Source organism: Arachis duranensis, chromosome 4 (genome assembly GCF_000817695.3).
Source record: "Arachis duranensis cultivar V14167 chromosome 4, aradu.V14167.gnm2.J7QH, whole genome shotgun sequence".
In the NCBI taxonomy this organism is placed as follows: Eukaryota; Viridiplantae; Streptophyta; class Magnoliopsida; order Fabales; family Fabaceae; genus Arachis; species Arachis duranensis.
This window is the reverse complement of record NC_029775.3, coordinates 117,287,006-117,311,846: the sequence shown is the minus strand read 5'-3', so window position 1 is coordinate 117,311,846 and position 24,841 is coordinate 117,287,006. Positions and strand designations below refer to the sequence as shown.

At 32.1% G+C, this 24,841-nt stretch overlaps 1 protein-coding gene across 1 annotated transcript; it reads left to right on the top strand.

Moving 5' to 3' along the window:
- Positions 1-8,751: 8,751 nt before the first annotated feature.
- On the top strand, positions 8,752-11,108 carry LOC107486629 (probable endo-1,3(4)-beta-glucanase ARB_01444). The gene has a single exon (XM_016107185.3). The coding sequence runs from the start codon at positions 8,892-8,894 to the stop codon at positions 10,893-10,895; it is 2,004 nt and encodes a 667-aa protein (XP_015962671.1). The 5' UTR covers positions 8,752-8,891; the 3' UTR covers positions 10,896-11,108.
- Positions 11,109-24,841: the final 13,733 nt, after the last annotated feature.

Genomic DNA, 24,841 nt, shown 5'->3' with positions numbered 1-24,841 from the left:
ATAATATATATTATTCGTCCATAATTTGATATTCTTTTTATGAATTACAGAAGAAAATATCGAAGAATTGTTGGAAGTTTTGAAAGCCCATGAGCTAAGAGCCGAAGACCCATACCAACCGTAGCTTAAACAAGAATTTCTATCTATTGGTCTACACCAAAAAATTTCTGGAGAGTAAACTATCATCATGCAGAATGCCCAAAAACGCAAGCTATCATAATGCATAATATATACAAAAAAATCCTAATTTTTTAATTTGAAGAAATAAAATTTTAATTAATTAAAAATATAAAAAAATTTTCACTTTGTTCTTATAAGGAGATTCAACATCCTTCATAGGTTGACTACTAACTTTGATATTGTGAATTTTGAATATATCGGCAATGTTTTTTAACATACGGAGGATTTTTTTTTTTTTTTGAGTTGACAAATTATAAAATCAGAAATCAGTAGGTGAGATTTTTTTTTAATTAAAATTAGAAATTGGTAGGTGAGATTTCTGTCTATTTTTTAAAAAAATTAAATAAAAATTGTTGGATGTAATTTCTGTACGAGTGTACGACACTACATATTTGTAAAACATAAAAACACTAGGTTTACATCTTATTTACAAGAAAAAAAAACAAGAATTTTGACTCAGAATCTTACACTTATCTAGTCTAAATCTCTAACTACTACTTATTTTCTTATTTACAATTCTATTATCAATTTATCATACTAACAAAAAAAATATTTTTCTTAAAAAAAAAATCATCTCTTGATTTACACTTTACAATTTTAGTAGTATCAATCATTTGATTATTATGGTGGACAGGGAGTGTATGTAGATTGTAGACACATACGAGACATTATTGAAATTAAAGCATAAATCCACACATGAGCATTATCATTACCCGTAAACCATTATTATATTTTTTTAATAATTATAAGGAATAATTTTTAATTAATTAATAACTTAATATTACCTTTTTTTATTATAACATTAATTTTGATTTTTTAATTTTCTGAGAATTTAGATTTAGAATTAAGATTTAAAATAAAAAATTAATCAATATTAACTAATTAAAATAATTAATTTACTACTTGAACTTGTATTTTTTTAGTTTTACACGATATTTTTTAATTTATCGACTCCATAACTAATTTATTATGGACTTGGCTTCATTTAAAGGTTTGTTACTGATAAATTATTAAATTGATTGTTGACTTGTTGCATGAATAAAATGAAATTTAAATATCTAACACTTATATATTTAAACATTAATAAACTAATTATTAGACTAAGTAAAATTAGAATAATGATGCTGCCTTTCCACTAAGCTAAAACAATCACATGTAAACTAATTTCCAAGGAGACATATCTAACAAATGACAGCTTGAACCCAACCTTTTGTGTCCTCCTTTCTATGGTGAATATTTATATTCCATTAATTAAAACCCATACATTACAAAGAAAGCACAAACATCATATAGCTTACCGTACTAGGTAGGGAGAAAATGAATCCAGTTTGATGATTGATTCATATGATATGAGAGAATATTTGACATGACCGTTTATAAAATAAAGTAGGGTTTGCAACGGCCGAATTGTACAATTCTGGTTCTGTCTAGAGATCTAAAAATGAAAATGGCATCTATGATCTATTTCTTTGGGAATCTAATGATTAATATTCCCATTTATAACCAACCATTTCACAATCTTAATTAAATTTATTCTTTTTTATTGCCATTTTAAAACATGGCACATTTTCTCTTTTCATATTTTTTCCCTTTTTTCCGTGTTTTTTCAAATTGGTAATGATAGAGAAAAAAAATAATCAGTTCAAATAGTATAAATTTACTTTTTTAAATATTTATTTATTCTAGAATATAATAAAAAAAAGTAAAAATAATAAATTTTGATAATTTTTTATTAATATTTTTTATTATCAAATATTTTCGTTTCTTAATATATGGACCAATAATGTTGTAATATTGACTTTTGCATTAATTGACACCACTTTGGTGAAGGAAGAATATTAATCAAGGCCATGTGGTTCATATTTTATATATATTCATTGTATTGGTTCTCTTCGTTTGGTGTGCTGAAAGCACTTAATTTATTTTTGGCTACTGAAAAAAGTCACAATGCGTGTAGTGTTGGAATGTTTGCAGCTGATGAGGTGAAGAAAATTTTCCCTTTCTGGATCAAAAGATATTTGGGTTGCTAACAATTATGGCTATATATATTCGCTTATCAAAGATTAATAAAAAGTTGAAAATGTTAAGCACATTCATGATTCAACTTTACAAGTAATGATGAATAAAATAAAGCCGGCCGGTTGAATTGATCAAATATAATTAATCAAACGTGTTTGTTTATCCACAATTTTTTAATTTATGTAATATTAAAGATAAGGTGAAAACTCACTTGCAGTCGACTTCACGTAAAATTGATAATTGAAAATCGTTAGATAAAAATTTAGTTAAATCAGTTAAATCATTTAATTGTTCTCATTTATCAATTTCGACTGCACTTAAATTTTCACCTAAAAATAATTAAAATAGACAAAGTTAAAGAAAAAATTATCAAAATTTAGTGTAAATAAAACCGAAGGTAGTTATTTCATTTTAGATTCTTTAATAGTACTAGTTATGATCTTAAAAAAAAAAAAGAGGAAGCTATATTTTAATATGAATATTAGTAGCAGAAATAGTTATTTTATATAGTTATAATTCCAACAAAAAGTTGTCGAAATCATAATTGTCCCTAATTGGTTGAATTATAAAATGATAAAAATAAAACATAAACTTAATACAAATTAAATCATAACACATTTATTTTATTCTTTATTGTGATATACTTTTCTAATAAGAATATTCAACATAATTGAAACTTGTATCAACGTATCTATGATCAAGACAGCAAAAAAATAAAAAAAAAATAATTACAGGTGATATGATCATATATTATATTCTATGAATCTTATCTTGGAAACTTGAAAAATACAATACAGACATAAATCAAATTCTCCATTATTTCAATATTTCTGACAGAGCAGGCCTTTTGGATTTTTGTTATAAAAGAATGTACCCACGTGGCCCTCTAGAGAGAACAAAAATAGTTCTGAACAACGTAATCATCGATCCCCACATACACAATTCTTTTAAGGGAGAAAATTAAACTATGGATTTGATTAGGTGGGTTTTTAATCTTTTTTTATTTTTTTAAAGATTTTATAAAAAAATAATAATAAATTTTTATTTTGATATTTTATATAATTTTTTTATTTATCAATTATTAGCAGATTGTTGTTATTTATTTACTGCACGCAGTTTGTTATTTATTTACTGCACGCAGTTAGTTAGCCATATTTAGAGAAGAATCTCTTCTATTAGATTAGGAGTTTGTTAGTTTGTTAGCTAGTTTGTTAGTTTGTTAGACTGATGTGTATGTATATATATTCCACATAAAGCTAATAGAGAGGCAGCAGAAAATCATTTTTCAGTATCAATTTTGGTTCCAACATGGTATCAGAGCAATTTCTCATACTTCTCTGCGTTCTTCTCTGATCTTCCTCCCTCTTTCTCGAACCTTCTTTTTCCCTTTCACTTTCCCTCTCTTCTCGAACCTTCTTCTATTTCTTCTCTTCTCCCTTCTCTACATGGTTATCCACCTAATTACAAGAAGCAAAGTCCAGCCACAGTTCGGGTCAATCATGTGGACACAAGTCAGGACATTCCTCTTCAGCTCACTTCTCAACAGTATCAACAATTAATATCACTCCTATCTACACAAGTCCCATCCACAATGCCCCCTATTATCACTGCTGAAGCTTCAAGCGCAGGGGAAGGTAAACTTTTTTCTGCTGCTTTAATTTCTGCACTTGGAGTTAAATCATGGATCTTAGATTCTGGCGCTACTTGTCATGTGACCTGTACTTTGGACAATTTCAAACCTTCAATTTGGTTTGCAAATAAATTTGTGGTTCTCCCTGATCATACTCGCATACCTGTGCTTGCTTCTGGTTCTGTTTCATTATCTCAAACCCTCACACTCACTGAAGTTTTGTATGTGCCTTCATTCAAAATTAACCTGATTTCAGTGAGTTCCTTATTGTTAAAGCAGCACCTTTATATTCTCCTTTCTGATGTTGGCTTTGTGATTCAGGACCACCTGAACTCCAAGATGATTGGGAAAGGTGAATTGAAACATGGATTGTATGTTTACACACACACACCAGCTGTCAATGTTAATGCACCTACATGTAATAGTGCAGATTGTGCCAATACGTTAGCCATTTCTGATTCCTGTAATGCAATAAGTGCAAAATTGTGGCACTATAGATTAGGCCACCTTTCTTTTCCTGTTTTGCAATATTTGCCCTTGAATTGTAATTCTTCATCTTCTAATAAAAATTTCCTTTGTGACATATGCCCTTTGTCCAAGCAAAAACGGTTGCCATTCGTTTCCAACAATAATCAGGAGTCCGAATGCTTCTCTTGATACACTGCGACACTTGGGGTCCTTATCATGTTGCTACGCATTTGGGGGAGCGATATTTTCTCACTTTGGTAGATGATCATAGTCGATATACCTGGATTTATTTGTTGAAAGCCAAATCTGATGCTACGACCATCATTAAAGAATTTTTTGCCATGGTTCACACTCAGTTTGGCGCTGTGATTAAGAAGATTCGGTCTGACAATGCACCTGAGTTAGCTCTTACCGATTTCTTAAAATCAAAAGGTTCTCTTCACCAATACAGTTGTGTTGAGCGACCACAACAAAATTCGGTGGTGGAACGGAAGCATCAACACCTTTTGAATGTAGCAAGGAGCTTGTATTATCAATCCGGTGTCCCACTTTATTTCTGGGGTGAATGTATTGCTACTGCAGCCTTTTTGATCAATAGATCTCCCTCTTCTACTCTTGGCTGGAAGTCCCCTTATCAATTACTTTACAATAAGGCACCCGCATATGAAGACTTGAAGGTGTTCGGATGCCTTGCCTATGCTTCGACTTTACCTTCCTCTAGGAACAAGTTCTCACCTAGAGCCATTCCAGCAGTTTTTCTTGGCTACCCACGAGGTTACAAAGGGTACAAACTCTATGATCTCAAGAATAGGAAGTTCTTTATTTCAAGGGATGTGATTTTTCATGAATTGAATTTTCCCTTCAAGCTTGGCAACACTTATTCTTCCTTACCTGATCCTTTTGATGATCATGTCCTTCCTAAGCCAATTGAAGTTTCCCTTAATACACCACAACTTGTTGCTCCAGCTACACCTGTCCCTGTTGTGACACAGCCACGAGCTGAGAACCCACAGCCGTTGAGAAGAAGTCAGCGACTCCATAGGGTACCTACCTATCTTACAGACTACCATTGCAACAATGTGGTGAATCCTTTGGTGATGGTGCATTTTTGTTCTTATGAGAGATTGAGTCCAGCATACAAGGATTATTGTATGCAAGTTTTCGATTTTTATGAACCCCAATTTTATCACCAAGCTGCCAAGTATCCTCAATGGCAACAAGCTATGGCTGAGGAATTACAAGCTATGGAGAATAACCGTACATGGGAGGTAGTTCCGCTTCCGATCGGAAAACATTGTATTAGTTGTCGATGGGTGTATAAGGTGAAGCGCAAGCAAGATGGGTCAGTTGATAGATGCAAGGCTCGTTTGGTTGCTAGAGGAAACACTCAACAAGCTGGTGTAGACTATAAGGAGACTTTTTCACCGGTTGCCAAACTCACCACTGTTCGTTTACTCCTTGCTGTTGCTGCTGTGAAGAATTGGAAATTGTTGCAGCTAGACATTAATAATGCCTTCTTGAATGGTGATCTTGATGAGGAGGTGTATATGCAACTACCTCAGGGATATGCCAGCAAGGGGGAGCAGGGGGAGAAGCTTGTATGCAAACTAAACAGGTCAATTTATGGCTTGAGACAGGCTTCGAGGCAATGGTTTACCAAGTTCTCCACTGCTTTACTTGGTGCTGGTTTCACTCAATCCAAATCAGATTATTCTCTATTTCATAAAGGAACAGGTGATTCACTTGTTATGGTGCTTGTATATGTCGACGACATCATTGTTGCTAGTAAACTTGGTGATATGGTTGCCCAAACTCAGCAAATTTTGCAGGGTCTTTTCAAACTCAAGGTGCTTGGCCCCTTAAAGTACTTCCTTGGATTGGAGATAGCAAAATCTAAGGAAGGCATTTGTTTGTCTCAACGAAATTACACCCTGTCTTTTCTTGAAGACACTGGTTTTTTGGATTGTAAACCTGCCTCTGTACCCTTGGATCCAAACATAAAACTTACTGCCACTGACGGGGATTTGCTCGAGGATGCGAGGCAATATAGGAGGATGATTGGCAGGTTGCTTTACCTCATTATTTCAAGACCGGATATTTGCTTTGCTGTGAACAAGCTGAGCCAATACATGTCTTCTCCTCGCACTACCCATTTGGATGCTGTCTATCATGTTTTGCGGTATTTAAAGGCTGCACCTGGACAGGGCTTGCTTTTTTCGGTTTCTTCCCCTTTATCGATCAAGGCATATGGGGATGCTGATTGGGGAAGCTGTACCGAAACCAGACGATCCACTACCGGCTATTGCGTCTTCCTTGGCGATTCTCTAATCTCATGGAAGTCGAAGAAACAAGACACCGTTTCGAGGTCCACGGCTGAGGCAGAGTATCGAGCACTTGCCAATGTCACGGCTGAAGTTGTATGGATTATGCGGCTGCTTCAGGACTTTGAGATACAAGTTAATCTGCCATTCATTTTCTGTGACAGCAAAGCTGCAATCCACATTGCAGAGAATCCCACCTTCCATGAGCGTACCAAGCATATCGAAATGGATTGTCATTTTGCTCGAGAACGTGTACAGGACAGTACCGTGAAGTTGGTGCATGTGAAGTCAGGACATCAGCTTGCTGATGTTTTAACAAAAGCTGTACAGCCTACCTTGTTTAAGAACTTAATCAGCAAGTTGGGAATCATTAACATTTTTTCACCAACTTGAGGGGGAGTATTAGCAGATTGTTGTTATTTATTTACTGCACGCAGTTAGTTAGCCATATTTAGAGAGGAATCTCTTCCATTAGATTAGGGGTTTGTTAGTTTGTTAGCTAGTTTGTTAGTTTGTTAGACTGATGTGTATGTATATATATTCCACATAAAGCTAATAGAGAGGCAGCAGAAAATCATTTTTTCAGTATCAATTTTGGTTCTAAAAGATTTCCTTGAACAGCTCTACAAATTGTTTGCCTCACTAAATCCTATGTAAATTCTTTCTCTTATTACGCACCGTCTAATTATTGCTTACCTTGAATTATTATGCTCAATTTTGGAAAAATATATCAAATTGAAGCTATCACGTTTTAATTATATTTTGAATGTGTATATATGGTTGGCGCGCAATAATTATTACCTTTATTGACTTATATTCCCTATTGGATCTACACACATCATTGTAAGGTACGGTGCTCTATTTTAGCAATAAATATAAAACTTTTCTTACTCAAGTAATGTATATCGAAAATATATTTGTAAAATCAAATTTAATTAGGTCTACCCTAATTGTTATGAATAATTGAATATACATACCAATCCCCTAATTAAGTATATTCATCTCTAAGAATAACTTGGCACTATTGGCATAAAGTCAAATACATGTTCCTTCTTCAAACGGTCGCTTGTTACTTGCTAAGTAACGTCGCTTCAATAATTCAATTTGTTAAAATATTTATTTTAGTCTCAAATAATATATAGTACTTTTAATAGTCTTTTACAAAGTGATTAGTCTAACGGTCATCTATATCATGTGTGTGAAGAAACTGACAAAGGAGTTGGCTGCAAATTCAGCCTTCTTGTTGAGTAATAAAGTGAGGTATTTTCAACAAGTGCTTCTTACAAATCATGTATAAGAATATCATAAAAGAAAATAATGTATTAAAAAATTATTAAAAATATATATTTTTTATTTTTTAATACATTGAATGCGTCAACAAAATCATATGTTTCTATTATTATTCTCTTCAAATATGTTCTTAAAATACAAAATAACTAAATTATTTATATTTTATATAAAAAGCCGTATATGTAATTCATATTTTAGTTTAGCTAGTTTTTTACTCCAAATATTTTAAAATATAACATGATAGATATAATAATATTTCTGTATTTTCACTATTGTTTTCATTTTAGTATCTATAAACTCATTTTTGTTAAAAAATAATGTGCATAATAATAAATTCATCTTTTAAATAATCATTTACGTCATTAATAAAAAATTGTTATTTTTTCTATAACAGAATGTAATTTGATGTGTTTAAAATTTTTTATACAAACAGTATATTAAAATCAAATTCTAATTAAAATACATAATAATTTAATAAATTAAAGCGTTAGAAATTAGAATACACCTTTAAATTAAAGCAAAAAAGGTTTTATAATTTCTTTTAACACTAAAATAATATATAATGCAAATATTTTAGAGAAGAGTAACATTTAATTTTAAAATTTACTATTAAATAGTTTGGCTATCTATGAAGATTTAATTTTAATATACTAATCGAAATAAAAAAAATTTAGAATCATTTAATTAAATTTATACTTATATATGTATAAAATTTTAACTGATGTATAAAATAGTGTTTCCCTTTAATTTAGGCCTTTACCATGCATTACAAATTCACAATTAATCCTTGTCAAGTAGTCAATATCTAGCATTTAATTACTCTCCTAAATCCCAATCAATTGTTTATCTTATTCCTCAATTCTTTCATATAAAAAACTCCTCACCACTCAACTTTATTTGTCATTGTCACCATCATCACCACCATTCACCAATAATCACCCTCTCTTCTCTTCCTCCGCCGCCACCCACCACCACCACTAAAAATGCCTCCTTCTCCACCATTCCTCTTCCCAGAAGTTCAGTCCACAGTCCTACCAGATCCATCAACATTCTTCTCCCAAAACCTCCTTCAATCTCCACTCCCAACCAACTCTTTCTTCCAAAACTTTGTTCTCAAAAATGGTGACCAACATGAGTACTTCCACCCTTACCTCATCAAATCCTCCAACTCTTCTCTTTCTGTCTCTTACCCTTTTCTCTTATTCTCTGCTGCCATGTTGTACCAGGTTTTTGTCCCTGACATCACCATCTCTTCTTCTACTCAAAAAACAACCGCCCCAACAAAAAAAGATCATGTAATCTCATCTTATAGTGATCTTGGTGTCACTTTAGACATACCCTCTTCCAATCTAAGGTTCTTTCTTCTTAAAGGAAGTCCCTTTATAACCGCTTCTCTTACAAAACCAACTAGTCTCTCTATTACAACACCACACTCCATTGTTTCCTTGTTTCCTTCCAATGATGACAAAACCAAGTACACTCTTAAGCTCAACAACAATCAGACGTGGATCTTTTATACATCTTCTCCAATAGCATTGTACAACAAAGGCTCTAAGATTTTATCGAATCCGTTCTATGGAATCATTAGAGTTGCAGCATTGCCTGATGAATCTAACAACAACGGTTCAAACTGTGGTGAAATACTTGACAGGTTCAGTTCTTGTTACCCTGTGTCTGGTGATGCAGATATCAAGAAGCATTTCAGGGTTGTGTATAAATGGCAGACGAGGAGATCCGGGGAGCTTCTAATGCTGGCTCACCCTCTTCATCTCAAGCTTCTCAAACAGAACAATAATAATGTTACTGTTCTGAATGGTTTCAAGTACAGAAGCATTGATGGAGATCTTGTTGGTGTTGTTGGTGACTCATGGGTTTTGGAAGCTCAGAATGTTCCTGTAACATGGCATTCAATCAAAGGTGTGGAAAAAGGTTCATACAAGGAGATTGTTTCAGCACTTAACAAAGATGTTAAGGAGCTGAATTCCTCAAATTTGAACACAACTTCATCATATTTCTATGGGAAGCTGGTTGGTAGAGCTGCAAGAATGGCACTAATAGCAGAAGAAGTGTCTTATCCCATTGTGATTCCCAAAATTGCCAAGTTCCTAAAGGAAACCATTGAGCCTTGGTTGAAAGGAACACTCAAAGGGAATGGCTTTCTGTATGAGAGAAAATGGGGTGGACTTGTTACACTACAAGGGTCTAATGATTCAGGTGGTGATTTTGGTTTTGGTGTTTATAATGATCACCATTACCATATAGGATACTTCATTTATGGAATTTCTGTTCTTGCAAAGATTGATCCTGATTGGGGACAAGAGTACAAGCCACAAGCCTATTCACTTGTCAATGATTTCTTGAACTTGGGGCCAAGATTCAATGCTAATTATCCTCGGTTGAGGATGTTTGATCTCTACATTCTGCATTCTTGGGCTTCAGGAGTGACCGAATTCGAAGATGGAAGAAATCAAGAGAGTACTAGTGAAGCTGTGAATGCATACTATGCAGCAGCATTGATGGGGCTAGCGTTCGACGACTCGCGCCTTTTTGATACCGGATCAACCCTCTTAGCATTGGAGATCCAAGCTGCACAAACATGGTGGCATGTGAAATCTGAGGACAATTTGTATGAACAAGATTTCTCAAAAGATAATAGAATTGTTGGGATTCTGTGGTCTAATAAGAGGGACACTAAGCTATGGTGGGCTTCAGCGGATTGTAGATATTGTAGGCTTAGCATACAAGTGCTGCCATTGTTGCCAATCACTGAACCTTTGTTCTCTGATGGTGTTTATGCTAAGGAGCTTGTTGAATGGACTTTACCTTCTTTGAAGGGTAAAACAAATGTAGAAGGTTGGAAGGGTTTTACCTATGCATTGCAGGGGATTTATGATAAGGAAAATGCATTGAACAACATTAGGATGTTGAAGGGGTTTGATGATGGTAACTCATATACTAATCTCTTGTGGTGGATTCATAGCAGATGAAGAACAATTCTTGGACAGGATCATTTTTGCTCTGTCCAAGGGAAAAAAAAGCATTGAAATCTTCTTTTTCGATTTGATTTTATTTTTTCCTGTAACAAGTTTTAAATTTCTGTTATTTATGGAAGTCCAAAATCATTTTTTTTTCACTTTTTTTTTTCTGTTACAGTGCAACATTGAGTTTGATTTTCAATAAGATTTGATTGTTTACAATGACATTATTTTATTGCATTACTTGAAGTTTAGTTCCCTATAATTTGAAACAGAGTTCACTGAATGGTTATTGTCAACTTTTCAAATTTCACATATCATTGTATCAATCAGATTAGGTTACTTGCTATTGTTGAACGCCATTTTGGACCAGCTTAACTCCCACACATCTAGACAAATAGAAACTGGTCGATCAACATTCCAAAACTTCAATCTTAAGCCTAACTTTTAAACAAATAGTATTATACTTACGTGAAATGGGAGAAATTTAATTAATATTAAGTTTTAAATATTTTAATACATTTAAACTGTGTGAATATTCAAATTAAAAAAAATATTTATGCGCATTTTTTTCTTTTTATTATTCTTTTTTTTCATCTTTTTTCTCTTCTTCCTCTTCATTAACACATCATCACCATCAACATCATCGTTTGTTTTTTATTTTTTGTTTAATATCACACTATTAGTTTAATAATAATAAAGGCACGTCATTTAGTTATAAATGACATAGAAATTTTTTATAAAAATTACAAGAAATTTTTAAAATATTATAATTTTAAAATTTTAACTCACTCAATCAACAAAATACATTTAAATATATTTTAAATTCAAAAAATATGTCAAATTATTACAAATGACACAAGAATAACTAAATTTCTTATATATTAGTTCAAAATCACACAATCAATTTAGTGATAACAAAAATATATTATTTAATTAAAAATGATACAGAAATTTTTAGTAAATAACATAAAAAAAATTAAAAAATCACAAATTTAAAAATCTTAACTCACTCAACCAACAAAATATATTTAAATATATTTGAAACTAAAAAATACAACAATTTATTATAAATAACACAAAAATGACCACTTTTAGATATGAGTTCAATACTACTCAATCAATTTAATAATAAAATAACACATCTTTTACTTAAAAATGGCATAAAAAATTTTAATGAATGACACAAAAAGTTTTCAAATAAACACAAGTTAAAATTTTTCTCATAATTTTTAGTTTATTAAGAAATTTTATGTGTCACAGTTAAAAAGTTTATTGTGTCATGGTTAAAAAATTTCAGTGTTATTTTTGTTTCTGATAACTTTTAATTGGTTAAGAAATTTCTTATGTCACGGCAAAGAAATTCTTGTGTCAAAATTAAAAAATTTCATGTGTCACGCTTAAAAAGTTTTGGTATTATTTTTTGGATAGATTTTGCACAATTCAAAGCTTTTTCTCCTCCTCATTTTCTTTTTCGTTATCATTTTCTTTTTCTTTATCTTCTCCTTCTTATTTTACCTTTTCATAGTTATTCTTATTTCATTCTCTTAATAAAAACATGTGTCACGGTAAAAAATTTCTGTATCAAACTTAAGAAATTTTCTGTATTACGGTTAAAAAATTTTGGTATTATTTTTTAATAAATTTTGTATAATTCAAGACTCTCCTTTTCTTTTTCGCCTTCACCATCACCATCTTCTTCTTTTACTTTATATTTTCTTTTTTGTTCCATCTTTTTGTAATTTTTATATTTTATCTTTTTATTAACAAGAAAAATAGAAGAAAAAATAAAACAAAAAAATTAAAAAATATTGTAATAACATCAATAATAAAAAAAAAGAAATGAAAAAATACGTAACGAAAAAGAGATAATATAAAAAAGAAGAAATGTATGATTTATGTATATATTATGTTAGTGATTTTGTTGAATTTAAATTAATTTAATTAAATTTTATGAATAAAAATATTTAAATATAGATGGGACCATTAAACTTTGCTATTTAAATATTTTAAAAAATATATGTTAAAACTTAAAAGTCCTCGTTAACAAAATGTTTTTTATTTTTATGATTTGATATGATTGGTTAATTTTTTTATATATTGAAAAAATTTGGGTGTAATACTTAATTATTGGATTTTATGGTGTTTTTCGAAATTGTGGGAACAGTACAATACGCCCCTCTTGTATTGACAATACGCCCTCCTTGTATTTTAAAAATACAAGGGGGGCGTATTGTACTGTTCCCATAATTTTAAAAAATACTATAAAATTCAATGATTAAGTATTACACCAAAATTATACCAATATGTAAAAAAAAAAATCGATATGAGTAATGGGTTCAATCAATCCTATTATTAGTAATTTTACCAATTTGACGTTACTTTCAATGTCTCATAGTGGATTTTTGCGCTCCTAAGCAGAACTTTTTGCGTCGGCTTTCAGAACTCAAAAGTCAAACAAGTTGAGATATTATTAGAAACAAAAATTTCCAACTAAATATTATTTAAAAATTAATTTGAGATATTATTCTCAAGATACATAATTATATATCACATCTTGATGATGAGTGCATACGATATAGATAGGATAGAGTTCCAGCAATGACTTTGATTGGCAGTGTGGATTTGTCTATTTGATGATTCAGTTTTATTCTAAGTGTATATATTATCTAGTATATTATTTTAGATTGAGAAGACTAGTATAATTGGAGAAATGTCATTTGTATGTGACACTTTTAATTCGTGTGTTTTCCTCTTTAAAGTCTCTTTTATGTCTCTTTCTTATCCTTATTGCTTTCTTTGTGTTTTTGTTCATGGATTGGGTCGGACATCTTTTTTTGTCACATTTTCTCTTACAACGTAGCCAAATTTTTTGCCAATTTTCTTTTCTCTTGGACTTCCATATATTTTGTAAAGGTACGTGGTACAAAAATGGGAACTTAATCCCAGAAAAACAAATGAACTTTTTTATTGAGCATTCTTTTTTATTTTTGTAAGAAATCGGGGCCTAAGCCCAAAAATGTACGTGAACCCAAATTGTGCATCTGACCTAAAAGCGAACACAAATTTAATAAGAAAAAGTGGAAAACTACGGAGCCCAAATCCATTTCTTTGGCCATTGACTCATTAAATAAGTTTGGATTTTCAGATACCTGGTGCTACAAAAAGGATTTTGGAACCCAAGGAAAATAATAACGGCTGAATTTTTTAGATGTGGAGAAAGATTGTGTTATCCACTAATGGTTAGTCGGTATATTTTTTTCTAATATAGAATTTTTTATTTTAATTAACAAATTAGACCTTTAAATTTGAGTAGTAACAAAATTTCTAAAGAAATCTGATGGTTCAATTTTATGAAGACAGAAATTTGAGATTTTACAAATTAGAGGGTCAGATTTGTAAAAGCTAATTTCAAATTATAGTGAAACACACCAGACTCCAATAAGACTAGAAATATTATTGTGAAGCCAATATCAAAATTAAAATGTGAAAATAGTAACCAAGCATGGACTATTTAGTTTCCCTATCAACAAAGTTTTCAACATAGCTTTTGAAGACATGTTTAATCTAAGGGTTTCCATACTACTTCCTTTGTACAACTTTTAAAGTTACAATTTTATTATTAACAATGTTATATCTCAATATAAAAAGATGTTTACAGTACAAACTGAAAAAAATGTACAGAATAGAAGAAAAGTGTTGTGACTTTTCTGATGTGTATCATAACAACTTTACTTATAAATTATACTTTTTATTATGGATTGTATAACTTGTATCCGAGTACATTTTTCTCTTCTTTTTTTTCCTTTTTTTGTGAATGGAGTATGGGAGGTGGTCCCCTTAATAGTGGAATCTTACTAAATCCAACCTTGTCTCTTCACTTACATAAACAGCAGGCAAACACGCAATTCCAATTGCTTCCACTGAAACGTCCTTGTTCTTGTAAGTTTTGATCATCATATTCCATTTGTACCATCATTTTCCTTTTCTATTTGCTTCTAGTCAACTTCTATAATTCTATTTATCAGCATCAAATATGGTTTTGACTTCAATCATCACACTTTATTTTGTTTGCATAATTTTGTTCTAAACTTTACAGCTAGGGCTAGAAAATTAAATTAAAATAGCCACAAACTGTTGTTATGTACTGTTCTGTTTATTGTTTGGGTCATTCACAACTGCACAAGGAAGAAGATAGATTTTACTCTTTCTGACACCAACACAAGTAAATTAAAGAAGCCTTGTGTCTCACGTGGCTGAGACATTTCATTCATCATCATCATTCATCATATGGTAGGAAAAAGTTCATGTGATCCATTATTACCCGCGAACAACATATAATAATAGTCAACAAAAGATGTGGAAAATCTTAGGAGAATATATATCACCTTCTATTGTATTAAGGACAAGTATAATGAGACAACGAGAATATTAAGCAATGTGAACAATAAATATGTCGGATGTTCAATTCAATATGTATGCAGATGACTATATTGATTATTCTTAATTGGATGGTTATTTTTTTATTCGATTTACTTATACACAGTTAACAATGGATGGATGTTCAATTCACTAGGTGTGCGAATGGTTATCCTAATGTTAAGATTTAAAAGATAATTTATTGTTTACAAAAGTCATTGTTTACTTAGCAAAACCGTTATATTAATTCTAAATGAAAGCAACAAAATAGTTAAAAATGGAAAATATATTGATTCATTGATAACCATACAAGGTAAGGTTACAAATAATAAAATGAGTTGAAGTTCTGTGTGTACATTATTGTGCTCACAATTAAGCACCGACTTGAATTTACTCCAACATGCGTGAAAAGCTAGGATGCAACAATGACCCTCCCAATAACTTCTTAATGGTGGCGAGGTTCTCTTCGCCGTAGAACTTTGGAATCTCCCTAGACACTGTGACATGGTGTCTAAAGTTTTTGTGAAGAAAATCAAAATCAATTTTGCATGTATGGTGATCAAATTTTGGTTACATACATTGGTAGAGTTTTGAGGGAAGACCATCAAAAATTTGTTTAAAGTTTGATCAAATGGTTAAGATGTTTGAACATGCATAATAATTTTGGATGTGAAGGTACGAAATTGAAATTTTGTATTCACATACATGTGTGTGTTTGGTAGGTATGTATGTTCAGTGACTTGGTTGTATTTATATTGGAGACTTGTATGAATACAATTTGTGTTCATATTTTTGTATGTTTGGTGGCTTCATTGGTGCATATATAAAGGCTTAGGGTTTGATGTTTCATAATCAAGCATTCTATAATGTAGTCCATAGAGTTAGAGACCCATTGGGTGTAAGAACTCTTTAGTTAGAATTTTAGAATTCTTCGACATTTGTATTTTGTATACCAAGTTTATTTGTTGGTCTCTCTTTGGTTAGAGAAGATTTTTGTCAGTCTTGTGTGTCTTCTCTTTGTTTTTGGTCAAAAATATCTGTTCTTATTTACTTCTCTTAAAAGTTGAGACTATACACCATTTGATTTAATACTGATAAGTATTTTGGATGTATTTAAGATTTATGTTTATTTAAATTTTGATCATCTATTTGGTATTTCACTAGAGATTTTGATTTAGGTATTGTCGTGTTGTCACCTATTTGTATCTTTGATATATTTTATAGTAAAATATTCATTTATCGTTTTTGTTCGTGGATGTAGACTTTAAGTTGAACCACGTTAATTCCTCTTGTGTCAAATTCTGCTAAATTCTGCTTTCGTTAGCTCTTGTGTGCACTCTAGTCACCGTCTAAAATCTTAATAAGGGATATTAGAGTTTAAAGTTGAGTTTTGAACTAAATTTATTTTAAAGATATTTGACACAATGGAGAATTTATAAAGATAATATTTTGGAGATGATTTTGAATATTAACTAATATGGTTAATTTTGTATGAACCTTTGTTTTGACGAGAGTTTTGTGAAGTCAAATTTGAATCTATTAGCAAATTAATTTTGATCAGACAATGGTGGAAAATACAAAAGTGATCCAATCCAAAATTTTGTTAGAATTATGGAATTATACAGTACTTTACAGTTAGAATGAAATGCATCATAATAGAATGGGATTGTTGTAACATCCTACTATTCATTGTCTTATGTTTAAGTCATAATTTAAGTATGGTTTGGTGTTACGACTAAAATTGGTATATATATATGAAAAGGAATATTATACTAGACGCCTGTAGAAAAATTTAAAACTCGAATGAAAGACAATTCGTCAATTGTTCACACTCGAAAGTAAACATAAGTGCGTCGGGAACATAGATAATCAAAAGCTCGACAGAAAAATAATAGTAAAGAAACATATATAAGTATATATAAGAGTATCATCTAGTCTCGACTCGTAAAAATTAGACCAGCTAGAGTTACAACAGTAAAACAGTTAGATATACATAACCTATATCTCCAAAATACATTATAAGCCCTTAAAGGCAAGTCTTTAAAACAAGAGCATAATATAAGAGTTTCCAAAAGAAGGAGAGAGTCTAAAATTAAAGCAGAATAAAAGGTCTTTTTCGCTGTCCTTCCGATAAACCTCTGAGAAACGCTGGAACCTACATCTGAAATGTAATCATTCCTAAAACGGGTGAGAACATCATCCTTTACGGAATTTTCAGCAGGGCAATAATTCCAAATCGAAACAATGTATAACCACATGAACTCGTTAGGTAATCTTAATCTCCAATCATTCAAGGTTCAAGCCTAGGGTTCTTACCAATTCGATTCAAGGTAGGTAAACTAAATCTCAACTATAGTAGTGGTCTTTAAATCTCATTTTTTCCTCATTAAATCATCATCTCTTTCAATGTCAGGATTATTCATTTCAGTATTTAACCCTTCTAGTTTTATAGTCTCTAACAATTATTAATAACAACATTCAGTCTCAATAGTCTTAGTAAATCTCAACAGTCTCAATATGGGTTCTCACTTGTAAACCCTGTTAAATTAGTAGATAATTAGTTTTTAATAAAGAAGATCAGAAATGTGAATACTATATTAAATTAGGATAGAGCTCATTGAAACGAGAATTTTGACACTAATTTCGAAGAAAACTGTCCGAAAATTGGACTGAACGAGTCAAACCGATTGAACCGGACCCAAATTGGACCGTCGATCCAACCGAACCAACCTATTAAATGAACCCAGCCTCCTCATCCTCCCCATTTCAGCAACATTCAGCGCTGAAGCAAATAGGGGAAGGAGAAGAGAAGATCGTCGAAACCTTTTACGGTGATTTCAAAACGCTGTAACTCCTCCGTCCGAGCTCCGATCGCCACACCGTTTGCGGCCACGCATTCACCGCGTCGAACTCTACGTTTCTATCAGAACAATTTCATAGGTAAGTTATTAAATACTCTCAGCCACTCATTTCCCCCAATTCTTGAAAGTATGGTATGGGTATTGAAAGTCCTTGCTTTTTGAAGTTTTAGGATCCAATTAGTTTGAGGAAAACATTCACTCTTGTTTATGTGGAGCTTGGGTAAGCTGAGGATACGATAATTCTATTTTAATTTCATTGAATTTGAGCTTTGAGTATTAAATTGGGTATATATGTGTTATAAATGTGTATTAGGTTGTGAATAAATAATTAGAGCTTGAAATTATGAATATTGGAACTTGGAGGAAGCTGAGTCTAGTGTTTATTGAATTTTGAGTTGCTGTGTCTGTGTTGGATAAATTGCCTTGATCGTTACGTGAAAATCGGGCAAAGTATGGTTTAAGTTTCTTGCATTTAATATGTAAGATTCTGTAAAAACTTAGGCTAGTTGACCATAGGATAGGCTGGAACGAATGTGCATGTAATTATTGCTTAGCAATTTGTTAATTAGTTGATTTGATTTGACATTTGTGAGAAGTAAATAGCTTGATGATGATGGATTTGAGAATGTGACTTTATAGTTGATAATGCTTGATGAATTAGTGGTGATTTGGACTATGATTTTGGTGATGATTGCTACGGTAATGAGGAAGGGAATGTAATGTTAATTTGGTAAGTTTGGAAGTGTATAAAATGGAATTTTTGAGTTGAAAATGAGGTTTTGAGATTTGTTGCACTTTGGTTTTGGACTGAACTTCGGCGGGCTATAACTTGGCTTCCGAAACCCCAAATTGATTTCAACTTATTTTAAATGAAAATTGGGGTCATGAAGTTTATGCCGTTTCAAGAAAGGAAGAAAAATGATTTAAAACTATTGAGTTATGCCCGTCAGAAATTTTGAAGCGGAATATGTAATTTGAATGTGATAATGCAAGAAGTTTTCTTGTGGTTCTGCAGCTCTGCTACTGAAATTTGTGTTTTTTCAAGAGAACGTACGTCCACGCGACACGTGGCATGGGATTTTGACAATGCGTACGTGACTGATGCTAAGCGCACGCGTAAGGGGTATTAAGCATGTCCACGCGTACGCGACCCATGCGCACGCGTGACATGGAATTTTCACCCACGCATACGCATGACAAAGGGACGCGTGCGAGCTGCAGCTTCACACACCCCACGCGCACGCGTGAGCCACGCTCACGCGTAGCCCCTATTTCAGCAAACATGATTTTTAACATTCTAAACTATATTTCAAACCTCTAAACCTCTATTTTTATTCCTTTAGTCATGAATAGTAGTATTACACCTGATAATCAGATGAAGTTAGGAAATGGAGATGAGTTGGAGGTGAAGTAAGCTGAAAAGTGATGAATTGATTATGAAATGTTACGGATGATCATGTCTGATACTTGACTTGATAATCAAATGAATGATCATGTATGAAACTTGGCTTGAATGATTAAATGATCTGAGATACGAGATTCCCTAGATAAAGTACCGTGGTTTGCCACCACGTCTACCAGGTTGAAAGCTCGATACTCTGTTGACCCTATGAAGTAAGGGTGACCGGGCACTATAAATTCCCGGGAATGTTAGCCCCCATTGAGCAATATTGATTATTTGAGAAAAAGATATGCATAGACTCTTGGGGATGCACGTTGAGGGACAGTCTAAAGCTTTCGGACTTGTCGGGTTGGCTGGATAACTGACAGATGAGCCTCATCAGTCATAGGACAGGCATGCATCATATGCATACTACTTGAATTACTTGTTTATGCATTAACTGGGTGCGCCTAAGTGTATTTGTCATGCTAAATGTATACTTGTTACCTGCTGTACTTGTAACCTTCTCGTGCTTGCCTTTATCTGTTTACTTGTCTGTGAAATACTGACGGAGATGGAGGTATGGAGGGATGGCAGTACATGACTTAGATTTAGAATTAAGTTAAGTTAGGTTCAGATATTCTTAGTAAACCACCTTTTATGGCTTCTTTTTAATATTTTAAGTTCTATAATCTGAGTGTCAGCATTCTAGGATTGCCTCTGGCATTCCCAAGACCTTATTTATTATGTGTGTGACACCTTTACCATACTGAAAACCTCCGGTTCTCATTACATACTATGTTGTTATTTTTCAGATGCAGGTCGAGAGACATCTCGTTAGGCGTCTGGGCCCCTGAGGTGAAGTGGTTACTAGGTTATTTTATTGTGCAGTGATGTATATATATGTGTAGTTAGCTTTCTCTCCGTATAACTTATTTGTTTTGATCCTCTTAGAGGTTTATAGAGAAGCATGATTTTGTTTATGTACATTTGGATTTTGGATATGTATATTTATACGTGTAAATATTCTCCGGCTAGCCTTGACTTCGCGGGCTGAGTTAGGAGCTTGTTATTTTGTATCTTTGGCTCTCTATTCCTACTTTTATTATCTTATATTCGATAGTTATAGTTTTCTTTATACACAAGTCATTCTGTTTCCGGAGCATTGCGCTTTTAGTTTTGCGATTTTGTTTTACCTATTTTTCAATGCTCATAGTCTATTATATTCTTTCTGCTATTATATATACACATTTTATTTTAGAGATTGTAATACCTCAGGGAGGATGTTACATCAGTTATACTAGTACTCTCAAATTCTCAACCCGGAGGGAGTGAGACAGACCACTGCATCTACCCAGGGAGTTCACATATCAATTAGTATTCAGTTTCATCATCCACTCATTTAATTATTATCATCTCATTAAGAACAGCCTTCAGCATCAACTGACACCAGCATAAGATACCTCTCGTTTGTTCAAACACATACAAAACAATACAAGGAATACACAAGTAGAGAGAACAAATAAAATAATTAGGTTGAGTAGCATGTACGTACATTTAATCAAGAAGACAAGGCAAATACACAATGCACACCCAATCAATACACACAAATACAAATGATGTATGTCTGTCCTATGGCCAATGAGCTCATCTGTCGGTTATACAGCCAAACCCAATATATCCGGTAGCTAACCCGGATATTGTCTCTCTGCTGCGCATCTCTAGAAGGCATATAATCGGGGGAGCATGGCTTAGCACCTTCCTCTAGAGACAAACACCAAAGAGAATCTTATCAGGGGGTTAGTACCCTACCACCTTCCCCTGGTGAAACCGTTCCATATAGATCGAGGGATTAGTGCCCTACTATCTTACAGACAGAGAGAAAGTGTGGGAGAAAATATCGAGAAGATTAGTGTCCTACCACTTTCAAACATCGAGGGATTAGTGCCCTACCACCTTCCTACATCCCTAAAAACACAATTAACGAGAATGCAGGGAATAAATCGGGGGATGAGTGTCCTACCACCTTTCTTACATTCCTCAAAATACAAGAGAGTGAATTCTTCATCCTCAACTTGCCTTTCCGTGAGTGGGATGAAACCACCATCCTCACCTCCAACCAAAAAACTCAATTATAAACCGAGAGCAAGCGAGACAAAATCACAATCCTTGCATTCACTCCGGAAGCTTAAATACCGATTGAAAGCAAGCGAGACAAAACCACAATCCTTGTGTCTACCCCAGAAGCTCAAATATCAATCAAACTCATTCTTATTATCCTCTCGAATCAATTCAATCTCCTCATTAAATCATATCATCTCCTTCTCATTATCCTCTCGAATCATTTCAATCTCATCATTCAATCATATAATCCTATTTCCATTATCCTCTCGATCAACTCAATCTCATCGTTCAATCATATAATCTCTTTCTCATTTAATTTATTTATTAATTGTTAATTAATTATTTAGTATTTTGCAAGATTTTACAGTGGTAGAGTGCATGAATAAGACATTAATAGAGAAAGCTCAGTGCATGTTATCTGATGCTGGATTAGGCAGACAATTTTAGGCAAAAACTGTGAGATATGCACAACATCTTGTTAACCGCTTGTCATCATCTGCGAACAATGGTAAAACACCATTAGAAGTTTGTTCTAGAAAACCTGCAATTGACTATGACTCTTTATGAGATTTATTTTTGGAGTGAAAGGATATTGTCTTTAATGTCCAAAAACAAAAAAGATCACAGTTAGCAGGAGTAGCTAAATGTTAGCCCACTTAAAAGCACACCAACTGAACCCGTATGACTCAAGTGGAGCCAGTTGAAACGAATGAATCACCTGAAAGTTTTTTGCTGCAGTCAAAATCAATTGCAGTTAGCTGACTAAGACGAGAAACTTGTAAACCTACACAATTTGTCAATATAGTGGCATATGCACTTCTCGTATATGAAGAAGTTCTATCCAATTTTCAAGAAGTCATTCAAAGCTCAAGAAATGAAAGGTGGAAGGAAGTCATGGAAGAAGAGATAAAATCTCTTCAAAAGAACAACACTTGACAGTTCGCACAACTACCAAAGAACAAGAAGGCAATTGCATGTAATGGGTGTTTACAAAGAAATAAGAATTTTCTTATAAAAATGACATTTGATACAAGTCAAGATTGGTAGCCAAAGACTATGCTAAGAAGAAAAGAGTCGACTATAATGATATATTTTCTCCAGTAGTGAAGCATTAAAGTGTTGACTGACTATGTAAAGAGAATTCCATTAAAGAAAGTGTTTTCGGATGTCTTTCATCACCACCAATGCTCCATATTTTGCTGTAAGAATTTCCTTTTATATTTTTACTACTATCCCACTTGATTCTATGTCCCTAAGAGAAATGAGATTCTTCTTTAAACTCGACATGTATCGAACATCCTCTAATATTCTGGTGGATCTATCTTGATTCCTCAACTTGATTGAACCTATTTCAGCTGTCTTATGTGGAATAATATTTTTCATGTAAACAATCTCATCTTTTTTGTTCTTTAAAGTCCAAGAACCATTTTAAAATGTGAGATATATGATAGGTGCAACTTGAATTAAAACAATAGAAAAAGAAGCTAAACAAACAGACGGTAGTAGATAAAGCACTGGTGGTGAGATGACATCAGAAACACCAAACAAAAAGTAGAAAAGATAGATCAAAGTCAAAAGCCAAAGTTTCCAAAGACGAGTGTGCTTTGTGTCGTGAGAAAGGACACTGAAAGAAAAATTGTCTAAAACTGAAGAACAAAGAAAAAACTCCTCGTAATGCAAATGTTGCTAGTACAAAAATGAAGACTCATACTACTCGTTAATCATATCATCAACAAAAACCCATAAATACATTGAGTATCATGAATCATAGTTTCAAATCTCTTTTTTTTTTGTTTCCATCAAACAATGCTTACAAAATTCCAATTTACAAGATTTAACGTTTTTAAGCAGTCCCTGTTTAATTAGAGTTTACAAGGCTTTCTCACCAGCATGTCCCAAATGCCTATGCCACAATTTTATTGCTTCTGCATCTTTATTGCCACTAGAAATTATTGTTGTCACTGTTGTTATTGTTCCAACAACCAAATTACTTTGATAGTAATACAAGTTTTTTCATGTGCCTTTCATCACCACCAATGCTCTAAAATTTGCTGTAAGAATTTCACTTTTTATTTTTATCACTAGACTACTTGATTCTATGGCCCAAGAAAAATGAGATTTTTCTTCAAATTCTGAACATATTAAACATCTTCTAAAATTCTGGTGGATCTATCTTAATTGTTCAATCTGATTGAATTTATCTCAGTTATCTTACATGAAATGTTATTTTTCATGTAAATAACTCGATCTTTTATATAGTTCTTTAAAATTCAAAAATTACTCTCGAATGGAAGACATATGATAAATACAATGTGTATCTAAAAACTACTCATTTAAGTAGGACTTTTAAAATCGAACGTTATATTAACTTTTAAATATATTAATTATTCATGTCAAATTTAACTGTAGAATAATATTAAATTTATTTTAATTTTTTTAAAATTAAAATAAAATATTTAAAACGTTATTGACTAAATTAGAATTTGGTTCAAATATCGAAATCTAAATAGCATTTTATCCATATGTATATATATGAATTAAATAAAACCACTACACTAAGATACTATAAAAATAAGATGATGATTTATGTTATCTTTAATTAATTTGACTTCAGCATTCGATTCCAATGAAGAAAAGCTTTGTCTGATATCTAATAATGCTTAATTACATAACGGATTAATAAAAAAGAAAAAAAAAAGCTGAACTGATGTACAAAACGTGTCGTTTATATTAACCAGAAAAATGTTACAATAATAAAATGAGTTGAAGTTCTGTGTGTATTGTATGTGCTCACAACTAAGCACCGACTAGAATTTACTCCAACATGCGTGCATAGCCACTGTTACATTGTAGATCTGGCAACCTGAAAAGTTTTCAGTTTCAGCAATACTTCGTCACTCCTCATCATAATAACATCAAATTTTAATTTATTAATATATATGAAAATATTTAATAACAAAATAAAATGAATTTAATTTTGATATATTATTAGTATGCCACATTAATATAAATAAGTAAATAACATTTTATATTAATTACATGAATAATCATTTAAAAAAATAGTTGTAATTGTATATTATACATTTTATACTATCAATACATAAAAATTAAACTCAAATAAAATTCGTTAAAATTAGTAAAAAATTATTTTATTTAATATTCTTTAATTATTA

Bases quoted from the DNA above. Each gene is read 5' to 3' on its own strand.
- LOC107486629 (XM_016107185.3), top strand. From the start codon at position 8,892: ATGCCTCCTTCTCCACCATTCCTCTTCCCAGAAGTTCAGTCCACAGTC.